This window comes from Symphodus melops (assembly GCF_947650265.1).
Source record: "Symphodus melops genome assembly, chromosome: 5".
Taxonomy (NCBI): Eukaryota; Metazoa; Chordata; class Actinopteri; order Labriformes; family Labridae; genus Symphodus; species Symphodus melops.
Window position 1 is genome coordinate 21728735 of NC_136695.1, and position 20296 is coordinate 21749030.

Sequence of the window (20296 nt, forward strand, 5' to 3'; positions counted from 1 at the left end):
TACAGTGGCAACCTTGAAGGTCTGACCTCCAAAAAGGAGTTGGGGGGAGCAATGGGTGGAGCTATGGACCGCCTTGCTCGCACCTTAAGCCGCAAGATACGGATCCCCAGGACTCACAGCAGCCCCGCATAAGTGTGGAGCTCAAATAATTAGGACTGTCTTCAACCAGACAGCATGGAAAATGCCTGAAGAAAAGGATTATTGTGGATGTTTGATGTTCTCTACAGAAACGATTCAGTTGTGAAGTGAACAAATGCCTCTTTCATACTAACCTTTTCCCTGTCAGTTGTGTTTTTGTAAGTAAACTGAATGTGTATGCTGTCTTTGTAAGAAGGTACATATCCATTGTGAATACTCAGGGTTGTAAATTAGACAAAGTGTATAAGGATTAAAGTTATGAATTTGTTTCTACTTTTGCTGTTATTCATGCATTCATTGTTGACTTTCAACTCCGGCAGCCCTAAAACCCAGAAAGAAAGAAAATACTTGTGCTTTCCACTTAACACATTTTATTTGTGTGCAAATGTACAATTGCACATAAATACTGCATTGAAAGATTCATCTTCCTTGTTATACAAAACGATACAGAAAGCAGATTAAAACAAATCAGGACATCAAAATATGAACCAAACAACTGATAGAGGAAATAAATAATTTTCTCAGGACAAGCACTCAAAGTCATTCAAAAGATGGATTGTCACATATCTTTATACAGACAGACATTTAAATGTGCATTTTTTTTGTACCACATTTAATGTGGAGGTTGAGACCTTGAAAATCAATTGCAAAAAAACTCAATCAATCAAAACAAGTTATGCCCATTGTTAATGCAGCATCAGGAGATAAGAGTCTGATTGTCTTAATGCTGAGAGATCAAAACCTGTTTCCAGTTCACAGTCAATCCTAAAATATGTAAAGAGCAGCTTCAACACTAGCCACAGTAAGTCAAACTCGCTGGTCACAATAAGTACGACAGAAACACCTGGTGCCCCCTCGGAGAAATACAGATATGTTGTACATATAACAAGGGAACTGAATACAAAGCTAGCAGCTGAACTCACAGACTCTCCAGAAATGATCAACTTTGAGATGAAGGCCTGTGGTAAGGGTCATCCAGTCTAAAGATAGATTAACAGTATGGATGGGGTAAACGAGGATGAGCAGTATGCTGTATGTTCTTAGGAGGACCCTTTAATGGCTGCCAGATGATGGCTAATTCATTTCTATGAGAACATCATCCCCAAAGTCCTTTCATGCATTGCTGGTGTTTGGATTGTGTCTACTCCAATCTTTATTTTGTCCAGAAAGTGCAGGAGATGCTTCCTGTCAGAGGGCAGGGCTTGGCACAGAAAGTGAGGGAGTCTGCCAGATGAACATGTGACTGCGCTCAGACCGCTGAGGTGAAGATTGGGACAACTCGGCTGATTCATCACTTGCATCGTCTCCTGAAAAAGTGTTCAACTCAGTTAGGTACTAATCCAATTAAGGACTGTCTAAATGGTAAATAAAGAATTCACTCTGACACTATATATTTATATTTTCCATCAATTCACCCATTCTGAAGTTGATGTAGCCCTCGCCTCCACTGAGGATAAGTTGAGAGGTAGTGACAGTGCTGCTGTCAGGAGAGGTGATCAAGCAACCTGTGGGGGAGAGATGATAATACAGTCACTAATTAAAGTTTTCAAATACACTCCAGGCAAACTCCCTAAATCAACAGGGTTTAAAAAATATGTGGCACTTGATGTCACAGACAGGTTCTTACCAGGAGCAGCAAAAATAAACCTGACAGCTTGTCTGTGTCCATGGTAACACAGCTGGGTTGATGCAATGGTGCAATATGGGATGGAAACCGCTTCTGATGCTGTAGACAATCAGTGTAATTGTTTATGCATGATGTGATATGAGACATTTAGGGCCTAAACTTGTACTGTCAATCTAGACTAAACTCACTTATGGATAACGGGATGGAGAAAATGGCCCCCCCTCCAGTGCCCACCCATAGACGTCCAGAGATGACTGTTAAGGACGAGATCTGTAGAGGTGAGAGGGAAAGGAAGGCTGCGCCTACAGAGGGCGAAAGAAACAGGAAACAGAAGGAAACAGTTTGCCTTTAAAGTAACCGTGATATACAAAATATATACATTCAAGTGTTCCTGTTTTAAAATTGTAATTTATCTGCCTGATATTTTTCAATGAAGATCTAACTGAGTATATTTTCTATCAAAATAACCAGTATATTAACCAATATATCAAAATAACCGTAATTTCTCGCCCTTGAAAACATTTCGAATGTCTGATGACTCATCAGGCACTCAGGGGCCTTTACTCATTTTTCTACCAATTAAATAGCTTTGTCGAAGCTAACGATCCAATCAAATACATCCTTTATATGTCTCGGCTTTTATGTTGTTATTGCTTCCATCCTGTTTCTGTGGAAAACACATCACAGCCTGGCAGTTAAGATACTCTCTCAGTTTCATGAAACAAAACAAAATAAAGAAAACAAGCCAAAAAACTAAATTGACTTTTGAAACTCACGTGAGTCCTGCCTCTGGTTCCAACAATTATCGTTACACTCACACAAAGACGAGCGCACAATGTTTGAACAAAAATGTTGCTAAAAAGTTTCTGCTCAAATGAATAGGAAATGTACACAGATAAATAGGAATGATATTTGTTTCCTAAATGAGTCAATTGAAATCATAAAAACAACAAGGTAATGCGCTTCATGAGCTTAGACGGTTTCTTTAAGTTGTAGGTGCGTTTCCACACTGAGCTGAAACATCCTGTTGTACTGTAGATTTCAGATCTAACAGAAAAAGATAAATAAATATTCTCAGCACCTAAGGTTTTAGTGACCAAAGTAGTTAAATCGACTTCTTGCAGCGGTCGTCCCGTGGACCAGTCAAACAGTCGGAGGATCGGGTCGAGTCGGCAGGACGTCCAAACGCCGCTTCCACCAGCAGACAGGAAACGGACCTGCTGCTCGCTGCGCTCAGACACTGCAAATGTTTGCTGTGAGGGCAGACGATGCATTATGATGCTGAAGTGTGGTTAGAAGATATACTTAATGATTGGCAGGAATGTTGTCTTTTTCTTACATCAACCTTCTTGCTGTCAATGTCAACCACGTGCACTTTGTTCCAATATCCCACCCACAGTCGGCTTCCCTTTGCGAGGCAGCAGCGAATGGGCTGCAGGGGGTTTGACCCCAGAGGCATCGTAATGTGCGACAGTAGATTCCAGCCACCTGGTGATCACAGCATTGATTACAGACACCACTAATCAGGAAGTTATGCGACGGCTGCGCAAAATGGAGAAACGTTTTACTTTAAAGAGGGGAAAAGAAAGCTGTTACCTGAAGTGTGTGAGAAAAATGCTAAAGTCCCATCTGCCAAACCAGCGATGACTTGACCCTGGGAATACCTGTTACAGTGAGTCACAGAAAAGGCTTACTTCAAAGACGTGTGGGTTATAACAAAGAGATGACTCAGTTTCAAACTTAGGAATACTGTGATTACAAAACAACTGATCCAAATGCTTTAAAGTGCTTCAAACAGAGTCAATACAACTCACGTTAGAGAATGGACGCTCTCTGAGAGGGATACAGACTGCAGACAGCGCTTTCTTTCAGCAGAGGCAGACTGGACCAATATACTAGGAGAGAGAGAGAGAGAGAGGGGCGAGTGCATGAAAGTCAGAAAGTAGTTCAAGTGCTTTGCCAAGTTTTTCACTTAAAGAGCATGTTAGTCGTTGAAGTGAGCTGCTTGTTCAGCAGAGACTACCTTCCTTCCTGAGTTCCAATCCAAACAGTTCCTGCAGAGTCACCTGACATGACGAGAACGCAGAGATTGTGTCAAAAGGAATAAAAAAAGGCTGAGTGAGCAGTGTTGATTTCAAAGTGCTTGCAGAATATCACAGGTTTGGTTTGAGGGGGTAAAAGGAGTGGAGAGTACATGAGAGAAGTTGTGGTTTGCAGGCAGCTGCTGCAGCCCTTTGTGCTGGCACTGACCTATGGGAGGCACCGCACAGATGCAGAGGACGGGAGCTGTGGGAGGGAGGCTGAACTGATCCAGAACTGTGTTGGAGCGACCTGGATCAATCACTGTAATGTCACTGCAGGAGGCAGGGCCCGACACGACCCACACAGAACACTGGCAGAGAAGGAGGTGGAGCGGCATGAAACAACTTGTCCCTGGGTCACTGTCAGTTATGGCTGAATAAGCGGTGATTAGAGTTTGGCGAGTGGTGCTATGACACAAGGATAATAACAGACTTACCGTGGCCTCTCCTGAGATCTCAGGTGTCACGGCGACTGCACAGTTCAGCTAAAGAGAAAAACAAGTATGTTTAAATGCACCGAAGGCCTGATGCACAGGCCTTGTTGGCCTTGTTGTTTTCCACAGGGGGAAAGATCTACCTTGGCTGTGGAGTCTCTTTGATCCAAGAGTCTGAGCCGCATGAGAACAGGCACATCTTTAGGCTCGGGGACGGGTTCATGGGATTCCTTCAGTAATCACAGTTTGACAACAGGATATATTGTTAGGGTTGCAGAGATGTAGATTTCTATGACTGTTAAATTCTCTATTGTTACGTTCATTAAAAAAAGTGTAAATATCAGACTTGTATACGAGCCAGAAGCTGCATTTTTTTTTTTATATTCCCTGTCAGATTTTTTGTGCATCAATGTGTGCGCTTCTTCTACCTGTGTGTTGACCAGCGGCGTGCTCCAGCCATGCATCTGCCGTTTGCCAAGTGATGCCCAAATGTGTGAGCGGATTTCTCTGTAGAGTTCTCGTTTCCTGACACGAGGGGAGAGAGCAGCGGGAGAGGAAGATCTACAGAGAGTGCTTCTGATGTTAATCGGCTTGATTGAGTTTTAGTGATGATTCCATGATGTTGCAGAGTGGAATTGTAAAACAGAGATGCTCATTCATGATTGTTATGGAGCAAAAGAAAGACTTTGCTTACTCGGCATGAGTTTGACTGACAGCTGGTCTTTGCAGAGGCCCCACGGGAGAGCGAGGGAGCGATGGAGACATGGCTCGGGGAAATGCGGGAGGCGGGATTAAGGGTGACTTGGTCAGGCCTAACAAGCGGTTGAACCTTTAATACAAAAAAAATGTTTTACACGTCGTAAATGTCTTAGAATAGCTTCAGTTTGAATCCAAAAACATAACAGACTCTTCACTCTAATATTTAGTTTGAGAAGATATTTGATCCTGCATGTAGCTCGGATGAACTCCAGCGCCTTCACATAGAAATACTTCGAACCTCAAATAAACTTAACTTCATGCTGCGGAGGAAACGAGTGTGCGTATTTACTAACTGAATGTTTCTCGGTCAACATTTGAAGCTTCAGATACATGATAGCGTAACGTCTTGGTGTAAGCATCTCATCTTCTCATGTACGACACCTCTTTCCATCATTCTTTTGCTTGAAACATCATAACGTTGTTTCAGTATCACCGGGCAGCTTTACACCTGTCTTCTCTGTTTGTGTGAAATACTTACTTTGTCCAAACACTTGACCTTTTGTCTACGGTGAACCGCTCCTCTTTTGTCGCTCTGTGAAAACAATAAAACAAAAAAAAATAAAACATGTGGGACAACAACCTGAGAAATATTTTCACCCACATCTTTAGAAAACCTCTTCAGAGCCGTGTTGTTTATGACTTTACATTTTCTTGAAGTGTTGCACGTTTTGCCAGCACAGTATTTCACCTTATGGGAATTGAGGTTTGCAGTTTGATTCCGTGGCAAAGTTACCTGAGAGTCTGACTGCGTCTCACTGCCTCCTGAAGCTCAAACAAGCGCTGCTTGTACTGGTTCTTCTCCATCACCACACGAGCCATTTCAGAGCGAGAGAACTGGCGCATGGTTATGGGTGAAGTCGCCTGCATGGAGAGACGCGTTGATTACTGGTGTACATGTTTCACTTTTATACATCGTCAGTGAAAATTCACAGGGGGTTGGATTGATGTAAGATTCTGTAAGATCTGCTTACGTCAGGATCTTCAGACGTCCATGCTTCAAGTTCTTTCCGAAGCCTTTGAAAAAACACAGTGGTTAAAAAACACAGACATGTTGTGATGGCGGCGCGCATGCCAGATAAAAGCAGCAATATCAAACGCATCCAGATAATGTGAAAGCCCTGACACATAATGTACATGGAAGAAACTCTGCACCTCTTAGTTTCCTCTTCCTTCTCCTTCATCCGCCCCTCCAGACGCGAGGCCGTTTTCTGCAGAGAGGACACTTCAAGCTGGAGAGTCGAGCGGTCATCAGTCAGCTCCACCACCCGCGATATTAAAGACTTCCGGGCAGCTTCTACTAACTCACTGAAAGACATGAACAAAGTACAAGTTGAGTAATAATAATAAAAAAAAAAACGCCTTTGAGTTATGAAGAAGGGAGTTTCAGGTTCCAAAACAATATGATAATAAAACTGCCTTTTCAATGATTTGTTTAAATGAAGCAGGAACACGAGTGTAAGAAATCAAGGACTCACTGGGTGGCTTTCAGTTCCTCATACTGAGAAAGAATCTCCTCAAACTGGTCTGTGCTACCTACACAGGAAACAAAATCAATTCAACAAGAACAGATCAAACTCAGATAGAAATGTGTTTAACTCTTAACTGCTGTTATTATTTAGTCTTCAATCATATCCCCAAAAATGTACAACACACAGAGAATATGAATTGGTTAAAAAAAAAAAAAAACAACAACAGGAAGTGAAAGTCCATGAAGTGTACAGTAAGATAATATTCTCTCACACAGGGTATTTATAGTTCAGCACTGATGCCAGATTAAAAATAGGAAACAACCCTTTGACATGTACGTCTGCGATCACTAACTCTGTGTTTCAGTATAACACACCACACAAGCGTTGTCGTCGAGACATTTGTTACGACCGACTGTTGGACGAATGCTCAACAATTTGATTTGAGGATCTGACTGCTAAATCGCTTTCCAGCAATTAAAATCTTAACCAACCCCTGGTCCCTGTGAGGAAATACATCAGTCATGTTTAATGGTTTTTTTGGGGTTGTGTTTACCTCTGACACTCGCCCCTTGGTCTACACTCTCCACATAATCCCGACTCAGCTCCGACAGCTCGGAGAAGACAGAGTCTGTGTTGCGCAGCTCCCACTCCATACAATCCTCTTCCTCCGCCTCTTCCTCCTGACTTTCTCCTTCCTGCACCACCTCTGCTTCGGGCTCCTTCTCCTCCACCTCCCCCATCTCATCCTCCAAGCTCTTCTCTGACTCTTCCCTCTGAGGCTCCATGCTGTTTGGTCTGGTTACTGAGGTGCTGATGGAGTCACAAGTAAAATAAGAGGATTCAATACAAGAACACGAGTTGAACTCTGTGCTCTGTATGAACATGTCCATGAACTAAAATGAACTTCGATGTCGTTATGGATGACACACTTTTCACAGAAATCTCCAACGGATCAGACAATTACCTGCCATCTTTACAGCAGTGGAATTGTTTGAGCTCAGGAGTAGAGCTTATGATGTCACTGATAAACTGATCAGGGGGCTTTTCTGTAATATCAATCCCATTGATGTCCTTTGTTACCAGACCCTCCAAAGAGGGAGGACCCGAATTTGAATGTGGTCTTTGAAGCATCTGCACACACACGGACAACAAAAAAAAAAAAAATGGAGCAAACAACAATCACAACGCCTTTTATGAAAATGGTTTGAAATGTGCAGAGGACGAGAGAAGTGGAAATGTCTTTACCTTTTCATTAGCACTGATTCCAAAGACTTGGTTGGATGGAAATTCGGCATTCTTTGGACGCAGATGATTTCTAAATCCAACAAGCAGTGTGCCATAAGAACAAACAGCATCAGTCAGTGGGAGGGGGGCTTCTTTACATGTTGCACCACTTTCTTACAACACTGTTAGCAGAGCTCTTTTAATCTAACCTTGACAGTTATCCAATGCCATCTTACAAACCGCTCTAACTTACCACTCCACACATTTCTTCAGACTCCAGTTCACAGATGAAATTACACCATCCAGATATCATATTCCAATATCCTCTGACACTATGTGCAATAACACAGAGACCCTACTTGGTGCAGTAACATGTTCATCTTTATGCACAGTGTGCATGATAACCCTTTTTTTTCCAGATAGAACAGTGAATGTTCACACTACATCCGTAACAAATGCAGCTCTGTTTTGACATGTGTGGTTGATCTTATCTATTGTTATAGTTCTGCAATGCTTTGCTATTTTTTATGGGTTAAGTTAAGAACTATAAGCCGAGATGTTTGCAAAATAGTTGCTGCTTTATGGCTCACAATAAATCTGCTGTCGTCACATAACAGTGTAATAAAAATCATGATAGACAAAAGAGTTTTGACTAACCTTAGAGGAGAGTCTCTTTCAGAATCTCTTCTTTTTTCCAAAATATCCCGATATGTATGAGCCAGCTAGAGAGGAACACATCATTGGTGCAAACAAGTGAAATATTGTGTGAAAACGAAGGCAGACAGGTTCTTTGACTGACCTTGTTGTGAGTGTGCTTCAGCGTGCTCAGTTCTCTACCCAGATGAGCCTTCTGCTCCTCTAAAGCCACCACTGCAAGGAGTAACGAAAACACGACAGGCACGATCACAACTAACACAATCAGCAGGGACGAACCGAGCTGAAGTAAATATTCTAATACTCACACTGATCAGCTTGCACTCTCGCTTTCTTCTCCAGCTCTCTCTCTCTTCGCTCCCTCTCCTTTTCCCTCGCCCTCATGGCTCTCCGCTCCTGCTCGATTTGGTCATCTAGCTCAAGATACCTCTAAAGGAAACACACTGATTTAAGAGACTTCAACGGACACATGCGATCACCGATTGGCAGTTTATAGATTCACTTCAATAATTGTGTAACACGCCACATGAACACTTTCAGAAGTGCCCAACCTCTTGGCTGTTTTTCCTGAGTGCTCTCTCTGCTTGGTATCTCTCCAGGAGCTCTTCTCGCTCGGCTTTCTCCTTCTCCACCTCTTCCTCCTTTTCCCTCAGCTGAGCTTTGCAGGTGGCCAGACCCTCCAGGACCCACACGAATATGGGCACCAACGACTCCACCACACCTTCACCATGGGTCTCTATGACGGTCTGTGAGAAGGAAAAGCAGCGCAAGTGAACACGGTAGAAAATGTAAGGCCAAATCTACTCAACATGAATAATTATTATAATAACAGGTCATGATCTGCTTTACCTGAAGTTCTGAGTACAGTTTTCCTGCCTCTTCGCTCACAATGTTGGGGTCCAGCTCCACCTCCCCAATGCCACACAGCACTCTCTCACTGCACTCCATCTTTTACTATGTTCATTTGCCGTAAAACTCTCTAAAAATGCTTCACCGAGCTCAACAAGGATAAACGGCGTCTTAATTCTGCTCACCGATTCTGGAGCAGAAAGTTTCTCTTCTGAAAAAAACCTCCCAAACAACTGACATAACTAGTTCTTCTATCTTTGGAACATTTCACCCATCCTTCACAACTTTCCTCTGGGCCTGTTGGGGGCAGCATATTTGACTGCCTTCAATTAGCAGGTTCTATTCTGCAAAGCGTAGCTGATGTCAGGGGGAGGTTTAGGGTCCATCCTGGTGAAGAAAAGGAAAAAAAAACAGCGAGATGAAGTGTCTCGTCCACACTGGAGCTTAGCTCAAGCAGAAAAGCAAAGTCAACTGATTATGCGCGATACTCAAGTTAAGACATGCATTTTTCTCTCCCTTTTTTTTTTCTCCATCTTCTTAACATAAGCTCCTAATTGGCAGACATGGTCATGTGGTTTTCTGCTATAATCTGTGACTAACTTGGTTTGTTTAACAGGAAACCAAAAACAAAGCAACTACTTTGTAAGGATGAAATGTAAATTCCGACGGTGGGTTTCAAGTCAGAAAAATCGACTTAATGGTAGATTTCAGATTACAATCAGTCAAACCTTAAAGGCTCAATGGATTTTATTCTTAGTCGCAATTCTCAGGCAGAAACAAGTTTGCTCAGAATTACCAAAGTACATCCACGCCCTTGGCCTTCCCACAACTTAATTATCATGACCAGAAGACATTTAACTATATGTAACTGTATGTTGCTCATAGAAATCATCAGCAAATATTGATTTAAAAAATGCATTGTTAAAGGGGTTTTCTGGTAACATGTACAAAATGTTGTGTTGTCGCTCTTTATTGTCAGATTTTCCTTTTTTAAAAGAGGGAGATTGTGATTCCCAAGAGCTGGAAATTAACTAATTAATTTGAAATTGTCTTTTCAAACAAAAGTCACAAACCAACAACATGTAACCTTCAAATTATAAAAGCTGTCATCTTAGAATTTCAAAAGCTGTAATGGGAATATTAAACTTCGTCCTGACTTGTACCCATTAATGATACTTGAATTGATCATGAAAACAAACAGTGGTTGAAATGACATTGATGATCACATAATGCAGGGCGTCAAAGGATGCAAGTTGGGCTTTGAATGAATGCTGATACGGTATGCTTTAAAGACCATGACATCTAACCTACATGTAACACAGTGTTTACTCTATTCATTAGGCCTCTGTACAATAAAAAGGACAATGTTAAGTGAAGCAAACAGAGACGAACAGAACAGTTACCGGTTGTTGTGTTGTTTATGTGTTGTGTTGTGTTTGCGTGTGTGTAGCGCCACTACAGCTTACAAATGTTTAAAGGGTAAAACATGTAAACACACTAACATGACACCGCAGCAGGTCGTACACAGCGACCATTAGACTAATACATGTAGTCTAACAAGTTTGGGTAAAAGCATAACGCTTTGAAAAATACACACTTGAGTTGTTTTACAGTATCAATAAGTAACATGACTGACAGTGGACACCTTGTGATATCTTGGCAGCAAGTTCACAAAGTCTTAACTTCACCAACCAAAAAAAAAAAAAGACCCGATTCGCTGCGTCGCCCCGCTTCCTGTCTTAACAAACTCACCTTTCAAGGCTGACTCTCTCGAAATATTCGTCTTATTTCCCCAAAATAATGAATGTCCAGTCGTCTCTTCAGGGAAAGGTTTCAATTATACATAAACGAGTAAGAAAGAAGGGGGTGTTGTTTGATTATGACGTATGTAAAAATGTTGTCACTTTGGCCAATCCGAGTCCTGCAACTATACACCGTAACCAATAGGCGGGAATAGGAGGCGGGACTTGGGCAGTTTGTTTTCAGATGGGGAAAAAAAGTTTCCTGAAACTTGAACGTTGACACGTGACCAAAGAGTTTGGTGCTGGCAGTCAGGTGATTTGAGCGATAGACTTTCAGGTCTGATACCTGTCGAAATACTTCACGTACCTGAGAAGTAGATAGTGGCAGTGGTAATGGTTTATTCTGGTGTCAATGCGAGAATATGTACAGGAGGAGACGAGATGACTGAGACACTATAACAAATCAATGAGTTAATAAAGACATACATGCTGAATCTCTGTCTTTATAAAATCAAGCTGTACAATAGTAAAAGACCAAATCAATAGTCAAAGATTATTTCACACTGACATTGTTAAACTGTCTGTGAACTGTGAATCATGGATGAAGTATAGTTCGTTGTTATTCCAGCAGATGGGGCACTTCGCAAACAACTTTCCTCTCCATTTAGACTCCTGTTAATGGTATTGATGTGCCTGGACTTAGTGGCTCTTAAATATTAGTTATTGCATATTATATACTCGGTCTACCCGGTAATACATAGCCTACATTTATTGGAACAAGGTCATAATATTTCACATGTGATTCAAGATTTTTATTTGTCACATGCTCATAAAGATGCGCTGTGAAGGACTGGTCCGCAAGGCCATGCAGTAACATTAAACACTCAATCTACATTATTATTATTATTATTATTATTATTATTGTTGTTGTTGTTGTTGTTGTTGTTATTTTGCAACAAGCGGTTTCGTTGTGCGTTCTGTTTCTAGGAGCAACAGTTACATTAAGAGCAGCATTTTACATTTTATATACAATTTTAATTGTTCAGCTAACAAATCAAAGACCTGTGAATGCCCTGGCTCTGCTTTAATCTGCTTCATGGTTTAACAATTTAACTACTATTTTTTGGGTTTGTTCTTTCACTGGTGAGTTTCTAATCTGGGATGCTTGTATACGGCACACACGCCAGTATAATGTTTTCAGTAGCCTAACATTTCTGCCTTTACTTCAATGACAAAAAAACACACGTTTTGTGCAAATTAAAAGTTGTATTACACAATACTACTGGCAAATACAGTACAGCAATTACAGAAATACTTTGCTGGATGTCCATCAAGTAGTGTAGCTAAAACAAGATATAAACCAGGCAGGAGAATTAATACCTTCAGAAAATGATTGTAGGTCTGCCACCCCTTTGGTGATGGGACTAATTTCATGTATATTTAATTCCTAAACAATGTAACTTAATAATTAAATTCAATTAAATAAAAAAAACTTTATTTGTAAAGTGTATAATACCAAATAAACATTTAAGAATCTTTGTTTTATTTGAAATCTTGTTCATCAACACAACAAGTAACTATAACAGCTTTTCAGATGATAGGCTATAGTGGGGTTAAAACACAAAGGTTTCAATTGAGTGTGCAGTAGAAGAATTAAACTAACTTTCAATAACATTTATATTATTTCTTGGTAAACAGGAGTAGCATTTCTACATTAGTTTGACGATTATAGGTAATAACAGGATGTGTAATGTGACAGACTATTGTGCTGACATGGAGTTAAAAGACATACTGCATCTTGTTAAACTTTTAATGTTTTGTTATACCGTGACTTTTTTAATTACCCTCCCACTCTCTACAAGAATCTCCTTTCCATCCTCTCTCTCGGCTCTTGTCATCTCTCTTTTCTTCTTTGTGAGGAGGTAAAAAACCACCACACTTCCCACCACCAGGATACTTAAGGCCAGAATAACAAATCCCAGTGATAGTAGGTGAGAGGTTCTCCCTATAGACAGGTTCAGTTGGTCCCACAACCCCACGGCTACACAGCTGAAGCCAATGAGAGTCCCCCAAAAACCAAAGGCCAACATGCAGGAACTACAGGACAGCTCAGCACCCCCAGTCACCACAGTGATGCCCGCCAATGAGACGACTCCTCCTGGTAAGGTCACTGTGTCAGATTTAGGGTCATAGGTGACAGTTGAAGCAGCGTCTGATAGAGCCGATGGGTCAAGTGTCGCCATCTTGGTTGCCATTGTTGGTTTTAATCTTTATCGGATGATCAAAATGGTTTTAACATGCAGCTCCTTCTTCCTCCTCCTTGTCACACCTACAACATGGCACACACTCCTGATTAACAAAGTATCCAGCTATATTATATACATACACTGAAAGAATAAATGACTTTATTTTACTACAACAACATTTCCTCAAAGCTGTTTAGTGTCCCATTGACACAGGTTTTCCAAAACAACAACCTGAAATATTTAACACCCTACAGTTGACCTTTTAGATGTCTTAATTAAAGGTCATAAAGGAAATCATAACATTGTAATGATCCCTATGTAACATGGGTAAATTAATTATTTTTTAAAAAGCTCCCTGGATGTAACTTCACTGAAATAACGTACAAAGCTTTCGATACTAATTTACAAAAAACACTTTTTTTTGCTGACCTCTCTCTCTTGATTACTTGTGCATTTTAACATGAGTGCAGGCAACTGATGAAGTCACAACATTAGGTACCAACCTCCTCCATTCATATCTTTAACTTTTAATACAATTAGTTTACGGTTATATAAAATGTAAGTTACCTCGCTTAAACAATGCAGTCAGACTGATTAAAATATTATTGAACAAATAAAATCCTTTTTTAATGAAAAAATTATATAACATACAAAGTAGAGTTCTGCTTACCCCAGTGTTGAATCAGGAAATGTCAGTGGAAATGACAATAATTGAAGGTCCTTTAAGTCTTTGATTAATTCTCCAGCTCTAAATGATTTTAGTGAAAGCCTTAAAATGCGTCTGACTTTCTCTTTGCACTGTGGGTGTCCAAATGGTTGCAGGGCTCATACGTGCAGGTACTTTTATTATACATACGACACAACATGAGGCCTCACAAGATGGTGGACACAATTGCCAGGGCTGTTTTCATCGTTTGTTTGTCCCTCTCTTTCCTTGTGTTCAGAAGGAAGCTCTTGTCTGTCATTAAGCATCATTATAACCCATTACCAGATATTTATCTAGGAGCAACTCCCTTCCTCTTTCCCTCTCTCTTTCAGTCTTAAGTTTTGGGTTGTTTCCCACCGAGGTATTGTTTTGGCTGAGCGTGGATTTTTCTTCCCAAAGGCATTTCCCTGTTTGACGTTCCCATTTCTCAGGACACATATAGTGAGATGCATATTATTTTGTCAGGGGATCTTGCACCTAAAATTTCAGGACAATTTTGGAATAGAATTGGGAAAGGATTAAGAGTTTGCTGCTGTTGTCAAGTAAATGTTGAACATTTCTGATGCCATAGGAGCTCAATGGGAAATAACCACCAGAAGCCACACACATGGACAAACAAACTTTCATTACAAACAAGTTCCTCATTTCCCCAGTATAACCAACATGGATGAGTTGGCAAGGCATCCTTTGTTTATACTTAGTGGTGCAGATTTGCAGTATATATGTCAGGGCTGATGTCAAACTGACTCCCAGGTTGATACTTTAACACAGGTTAGATTTATTCTGCCAGTAAATAGGCTATCATGCTGCTAAGCCAACTGGGATGCTGCCAGTGGTTAGTCAATGACCTAATTTCGTTTTTTCAGATGTGTGTGTTCAATTCTACTATTGACAGGCTCTCACTTTTTGCTGCTCTACATTTATAAGTATTACAGATTACTAACTGCAAAATTGACGTTTAGTTCTGAATGTTTTGAAGCAAAATGATGGCTGCTCTAAAGATATTATGACTGATTGATTTAATCTTACTCTGATTGGCATTATTGTGCTTTAGTGCTAAAGACTGTGTTCTGACATGGTCATTATATGACTCCTCACCTTCTTCACAAGAAGAAAACATTTCCAAAGGGACGACAAATCCTTGCTTGCCCTAGCTCTAGCAATTAGTTGAGCCCAGGGTATAGGTCATATGTCAGGGATTCTTTTGTGGAGAGGAGGGGCTAATTCTATTGGTCATGACTTTCACAGGATGAAGATGATGGTAATTGGCTAAGTGTTGGATTGGGTGGGACAGGGCGGGACGTTAGTAATCCAATAGATGGACTCACTGAGCATATTTATGGAACAAAGCAAATCCTAGCGAGCAAATAACACACGAACGATCATTTTACAGTGTAATAAACAGCGTATGTTTTCCAATGATGCTGGATACCTACAGTATATGACTTGTCCTTCTTCTGTCACTTATCTTTGCACGCACATGTTAAACAAACTTTGCATATTCCTTTTCCTGCATGCAAAGTCTAAAACAACAGTTAAGACAATCACGATAATACTTTAAGTCAAGCAGACACAAAGACCTGCCTCATGACTTAAATGTGTCAGCCAAAGTGTCATGAAGGTAATTTGATGCCGATTACTGAGAGGTGACGGGGCGTAACACTGTGGAGACCAAAGGATCTGGACTCCTTTACATGCAACTGGAAGGGAAACAAAATCAAACCAATTGAAAATAAAAAAAATTAAAAAGCAAATCATGACCATGCATGTTTATGTGAGTCAGAAAAATGAGAATAATTGGGTAGTAAAACATCAATGTGAAATAAAGAACAGATATTACAACTGAGGTTGGACAGGAAGGAGGTCATGCAACAAGAAGGCCTGCATAGCTGATGCTAGGGGCATATTGTAGGTGGGATTTAAGATGGAGGTGGGTGGGAGATGGGAGTTAAACTGCCTGGACAGATGGTAAACTGGAATTAGATGTCAGTGGTCAACTAAACCCTTTGAAAGGCCACCACGGAAATAGCATTTGTACTGGTGGAGATGCTGCTTTTTAAAAACCACCTGTAGACATATTTAAAAAAGAAAAAAACATTTCTACTTATCTGCTGACTGTTTTATGAGCCTTGGAGTCAAATATGTCTCAATATTATTAAAAGGGGAACTCAAATGAAACAGTGAAATGCACTGAACCCAGGTTTATAGAATAATATTGAGTTATAAAGTCGTTTAAAAGAGCATACACTACCAAAAATTCAGGTTAATAATATAACAGAGGAATGGATTCAGCACTGTCATTTTTAGAAATTTCTAGTTTTCGAGACCCAATTGAGGAAATTAGTTTCCCGGGGGTTCATTTTAGTCTAAAGCTCAGCCACCTTAAATCCCGCATTAACAGAATTATCTCGGTCATCCTTGGTAGGAGTGTGTTTTCTCCTGCCCTCCTTATCCGTCACCGTCTTACTGTCGAGACTCAATACTCCAGCCATCGCCCGCCCTCACAACACACAGGTAAGCTTTGCTGACATTTTTCATCATCCTGACAGTGCCATTTACTCCCCATTATCAACTCAGTGTCATTATTGAACTCATTATTGAGCATTATTGGTAGTTTTTTTTTTGTTTTTCAGTCACTTACAGCCCACTCTCCAGCATCCACAAACAGGAGTGGTCCAGCAGAGGAGCAACACATTTTGATCACAGAAGAAGTTCAAGTGGCACAAGAGAAGAACACAACTCAGGTGGCAAATATTTGCCGGTGAGTTTGTCAGAACTGACATACTGCTAAAACACTTAAAGCAACCACAATGGGAAATTCCACCAGTAGCGCACTATCAAAGGAGATCCTGGAGGACCTGAAGCTAAGCACCAAGTTCACTGAGAATGAGATCAGCCAGTGGTACGAGAACTTCCAGAAGCAGTGCCCGACAGGTCGCATATCACCCGAAGAGTTTGAGCAGATTTACACACGTTTCTTCCCGGAGAGTGATGCCAAGAGCTACGCAAGACATGTGTTTCGCTCCTTCGACACCAACGACGACGGCACGTTGGACTTCAAGGAGTACATTATTGCACTGCACATGACCTCCACCGGGAAGACGACCCGAAAACTGGAGTGGGCCTTCTCGCTGTTTGATGTCGACAAGAACGGATACATCAACAAGACAGAGGTGACGGAGATCTGCCAGGTGAGGGTGATCCATGTATCATGTTGAAGACTGTAGAGATGATGATAAAAAGGATGAGAAGGGCACTTAATGGTATCCACGACACTGTGATTATTGAACTCTCCGAGAGAGAGAGAGATACATTCGTAAGCAACGCTCTTCTCTTTTGGAGATGTTTGTCAAAATACGTTGTCATGGTACAAAAAGAGAGAAATGCTAATTTGATAATTAGGTTCTCCTTTTGCTCCTATTATCATTTGATACCAGGAATTCAGGCTGTGCCATTGCTCAAAGTCATCAGGGAAAAGATGTATTCCAAGCTGTCAAAGCTTCAAGAGAAAAAAAGCAGTAATAGGATTACTTGAGTTCACCAATCCAATCCAATTGTGCCTCAGTTAGTGCTACTTTTCTCAAAGAATTTACATTTTTCTTGGATTTTAGGTGTTTTTGAGTTGGAGATGTGACTCCAGGGGAAATTTTGAAAGAAATATTTTGGATTTTTGGTTGTTGTACTGCACAACATTGTCAGGTTTTCCTGTGAATTTGCTCTTTCAATTATTTGCCACTTATAAATATAGCTGCCATTTATTGTAAAGTGGTGGGCCCTCTAATGTTATGTAGGTCTTGCTGCTAATTAACGGCTCAATAAGAAGTTCTTTATGAGCCTTGACGTCCTGATAATCTTGGTGATAACAGGTTTAGCTCTGAGACAATACAGGTAGTCACTCTGCTCTTATCTTCTCTTCTCATAATTCCTGAGTCCAATCCATGTCTTTTATCATTCAAGTGGCTAACTCTTCCAAATGGAGTTTATTTAGATTATTTACTCCATTGATTTAATATAATAAGAACTCATTTTGATGCAGGTTCTGCAATGTCTTATCTTCTGTTTCATGATAGATGAAATTGTGTTATAAGAGGTTTGGCTGGATTCGCTCATTCATTTAAAAGCAAAATGTTCACAAACACGCATCTAAATCAGAGTCAGTAGAGAGGAAGAAGCAGCTGTTCTATGTCTAGAAAACCTCAATACATCATTCGTGCAGTAACATCATTTAATGATGTCTGTTTTCATGTGTAGGTTTGAGATGGGGCTGAAGTAAGAGAGAAAGGCAGGCTGCTTATAAATGAAGCTGAATATGCTTTACTGATACACTTGATTATTTAAGGGGGATATAAAACAGTGTGTCTTTGTTTAAGCACCTGATTATGAATAACTGTTTTTACGATCTATTTGTCATCTCACATAGATGCCACAAGAGAGCAGAGTTAGGCCAAGATGGTGGGGGAGCGCAGGCAGGGCAAGCAAGGAAGGAGGGAAAGCCATCTTGGTGTTTGGCCTGCGGCCTGAGTCTTGGCACTAATCCATGTTAATCTAGGTGTCTTAAATGTGGGAGATGAGTGCTTCCTCTCTAAGTGGGACACACACTTAAAATCCTGAACCCAAAGTGCACAGTCATTTACAATCTGCTTGATTCCAAGTGGCCCATTGAAGATCAACTCTGTCTGAAAAATGGCACACAGGCCTGAAGGTGCAGCTGTCGACTTCTGAATTATTCATTTTGACACAACCTGATCTGTGCATCTTTAATTTAGATCATTTTTAATGCTAATTGTATTGGCCAAGCACTCAAGAGACGTTTGATTGGCTGATCAGCTGTCATGTGGGGATTGCAGGATAGCGTTCTGATTCTGATTCTGATTCGATTACTACATGATTCGTTTTTCAGCCAAATGGCACCAAGTAATCCAGATATAATGTGGGAGGTAGCTTGTGCAATACTAACTTTTTTTGCATTAGACGGTACATCAACATCAACTACATACAAAACACTAATTAATTTAAAATTGAGTTTGTTATGCACATAAAGAGAATTAGCTGTCATGTAGGCTAAATGCTACTTTGCATGTTCACATGTGTTTTACCTACTGTGCTGTAAATTCCATACATGTGTTGGAGCTGCTTTCTCAACAATCTTATACCCAACCCCCTCTCAGGCCATATTTAAGCTGATCCCCAAGGAGGAGCAAATCAAGTTACCGGAGGATGAGAACACACCCGAGAAGAGAGCCAACAAGCTGTGGTCCTACTTCGAAAAGAAAGACAACGGTGAGAGAGAACACACATACGGCCTAAATATGTATATGTTGTATCCTTCCGTGAATGACAGGAAAATGCAGGAACATTTATTACCCCTATGGACTTATGTTGAAGGAAGATGAAGTCAGTATAAGCTCTTACTACCTTTCCTCAGCAGCTGTTCCTGCAGCCTTTAGCAAAGATTATATGCTACAATCAGCTGTTTTGGCTTAATAGCAATACAAGCGGTAAATCCACCTGGAGCAACGGCCCCAGTTACAGCATCACTTTGTGTCGTGCAAGCTTTATTATGCATGTAGCCACTATGAATCCTTAAGTGACTGCTCTGCATCGCATGCTACACTCACATAGCACACACCCAGACAGGAGATAAGAGGGGATTTCTTTGAGAAGTCATCATTCAACTACGTCTTATACATGGTTTATTTACTACTTTTAGTATCTGATGTATCTTCTCTTCTTTATTTCCCCTCACAGAGCGACTGGCTGAAGGAGAGTTCATCAAAGGAGTGATTGAAAATGAAAACGCAATGCGACTCATTCACTACGAACCAGTCAAACAATAAAGTCAATCTTGTTTTATCTCCCTCTTCTTCTTTTACTCTCGTTAGGCTGTTTCCTTTCTCTTAAGCCGCTGATTTCTCCTCTTTCCCTTCTTCCTTTTTAATCCACTCAACCCCTCTGTGTAAATACTTGTTTACAGTGTCTTGGTCGCAACTAACATTTCAGTAAGTTTCGTTCCTGTCATTTTATTGTTTAACCAATGTTTGTCAATGAATTTATATCGATTAGATATAGAAGAAGAGTAATGATTTCTATATTGAGGCAATACATCAACTATATGTATCTGGAGTTGTTATGATAAATATTGTCTTATTATAAACTACATTTGGAACAATGGAAATTAATTTGGAATTTGAAAAGAAAAGATTAGACAAGTATTAAACAGGCTGTTAGGGTTTTTTACTGGAAATTTCTTAATAGAGTTGTAGCTCTAAAGTGTTGAACTTTATTCACTTTACAATAAATAAAAGGATTTCTCATACATCTGTGCTTTCAAAACCTATTTATTTATCTTTCCTCAACTAACAATGGA

At 40.5% G+C, this 20296-nt stretch overlaps 2 protein-coding genes across 3 annotated transcripts; one reads left to right on the top strand and one right to left on the bottom strand.

Annotated features, from left to right (window-relative positions):
* Positions 1-492: 492 nt before the first annotated feature.
* LOC306824772 (C-Jun-amino-terminal kinase-interacting protein 4) lies at positions 493-11128 on the bottom strand. Of its 2 annotated transcripts, none has more exons than XM_079345117.1 (28): positions 10988-11128; positions 9236-9622; positions 8938-9132; positions 8695-8815; positions 8532-8602; positions 8390-8454; positions 7754-7823; positions 7473-7639; positions 7062-7318; positions 6515-6572; positions 6192-6344; positions 6011-6053; positions 5773-5900; positions 5518-5571; positions 4975-5109; positions 4709-4805; positions 4424-4510; positions 4284-4331; positions 4016-4157; positions 3789-3831; positions 3580-3660; positions 3362-3429; positions 3105-3253; positions 2847-3018; positions 1954-2067; positions 1766-1864; positions 1554-1643; positions 493-1445 (listed from the first exon to the last, which is right to left on the bottom strand). In XM_079345117.1, exons 2-28 carry the CDS (start codon positions 9332-9334, stop codon positions 1327-1329), a joined length of 2925 nt encoding a protein of 974 aa, XP_079201243.1. In that variant the 5' UTR covers positions 9335-9622; positions 10988-11128; the 3' UTR covers positions 493-1326. The 2 variants fall into 2 exon arrangements, with proteins under 2 accessions (XP_079201243.1, XP_079201242.1); XM_079345116.1 differs by having other exon boundaries at positions 4709-4841.
* Positions 11129-16195: 5067 nt separating this feature from the next.
* Positions 16196-20247, top strand: rcvrn2 (recoverin 2). Its single transcript, XM_079343708.1, has 4 exons — positions 16196-16443; positions 16563-17120; positions 19098-19209; positions 19678-20247. The coding sequence occupies exons 2-4, from the start codon at positions 16740-16742 to the stop codon at positions 19764-19766; spliced, it is 582 nt and encodes a 193-aa protein (XP_079199834.1). The 5' UTR covers positions 16196-16443; positions 16563-16739; the 3' UTR covers positions 19767-20247.
* Positions 20248-20296: the final 49 nt, after the last annotated feature.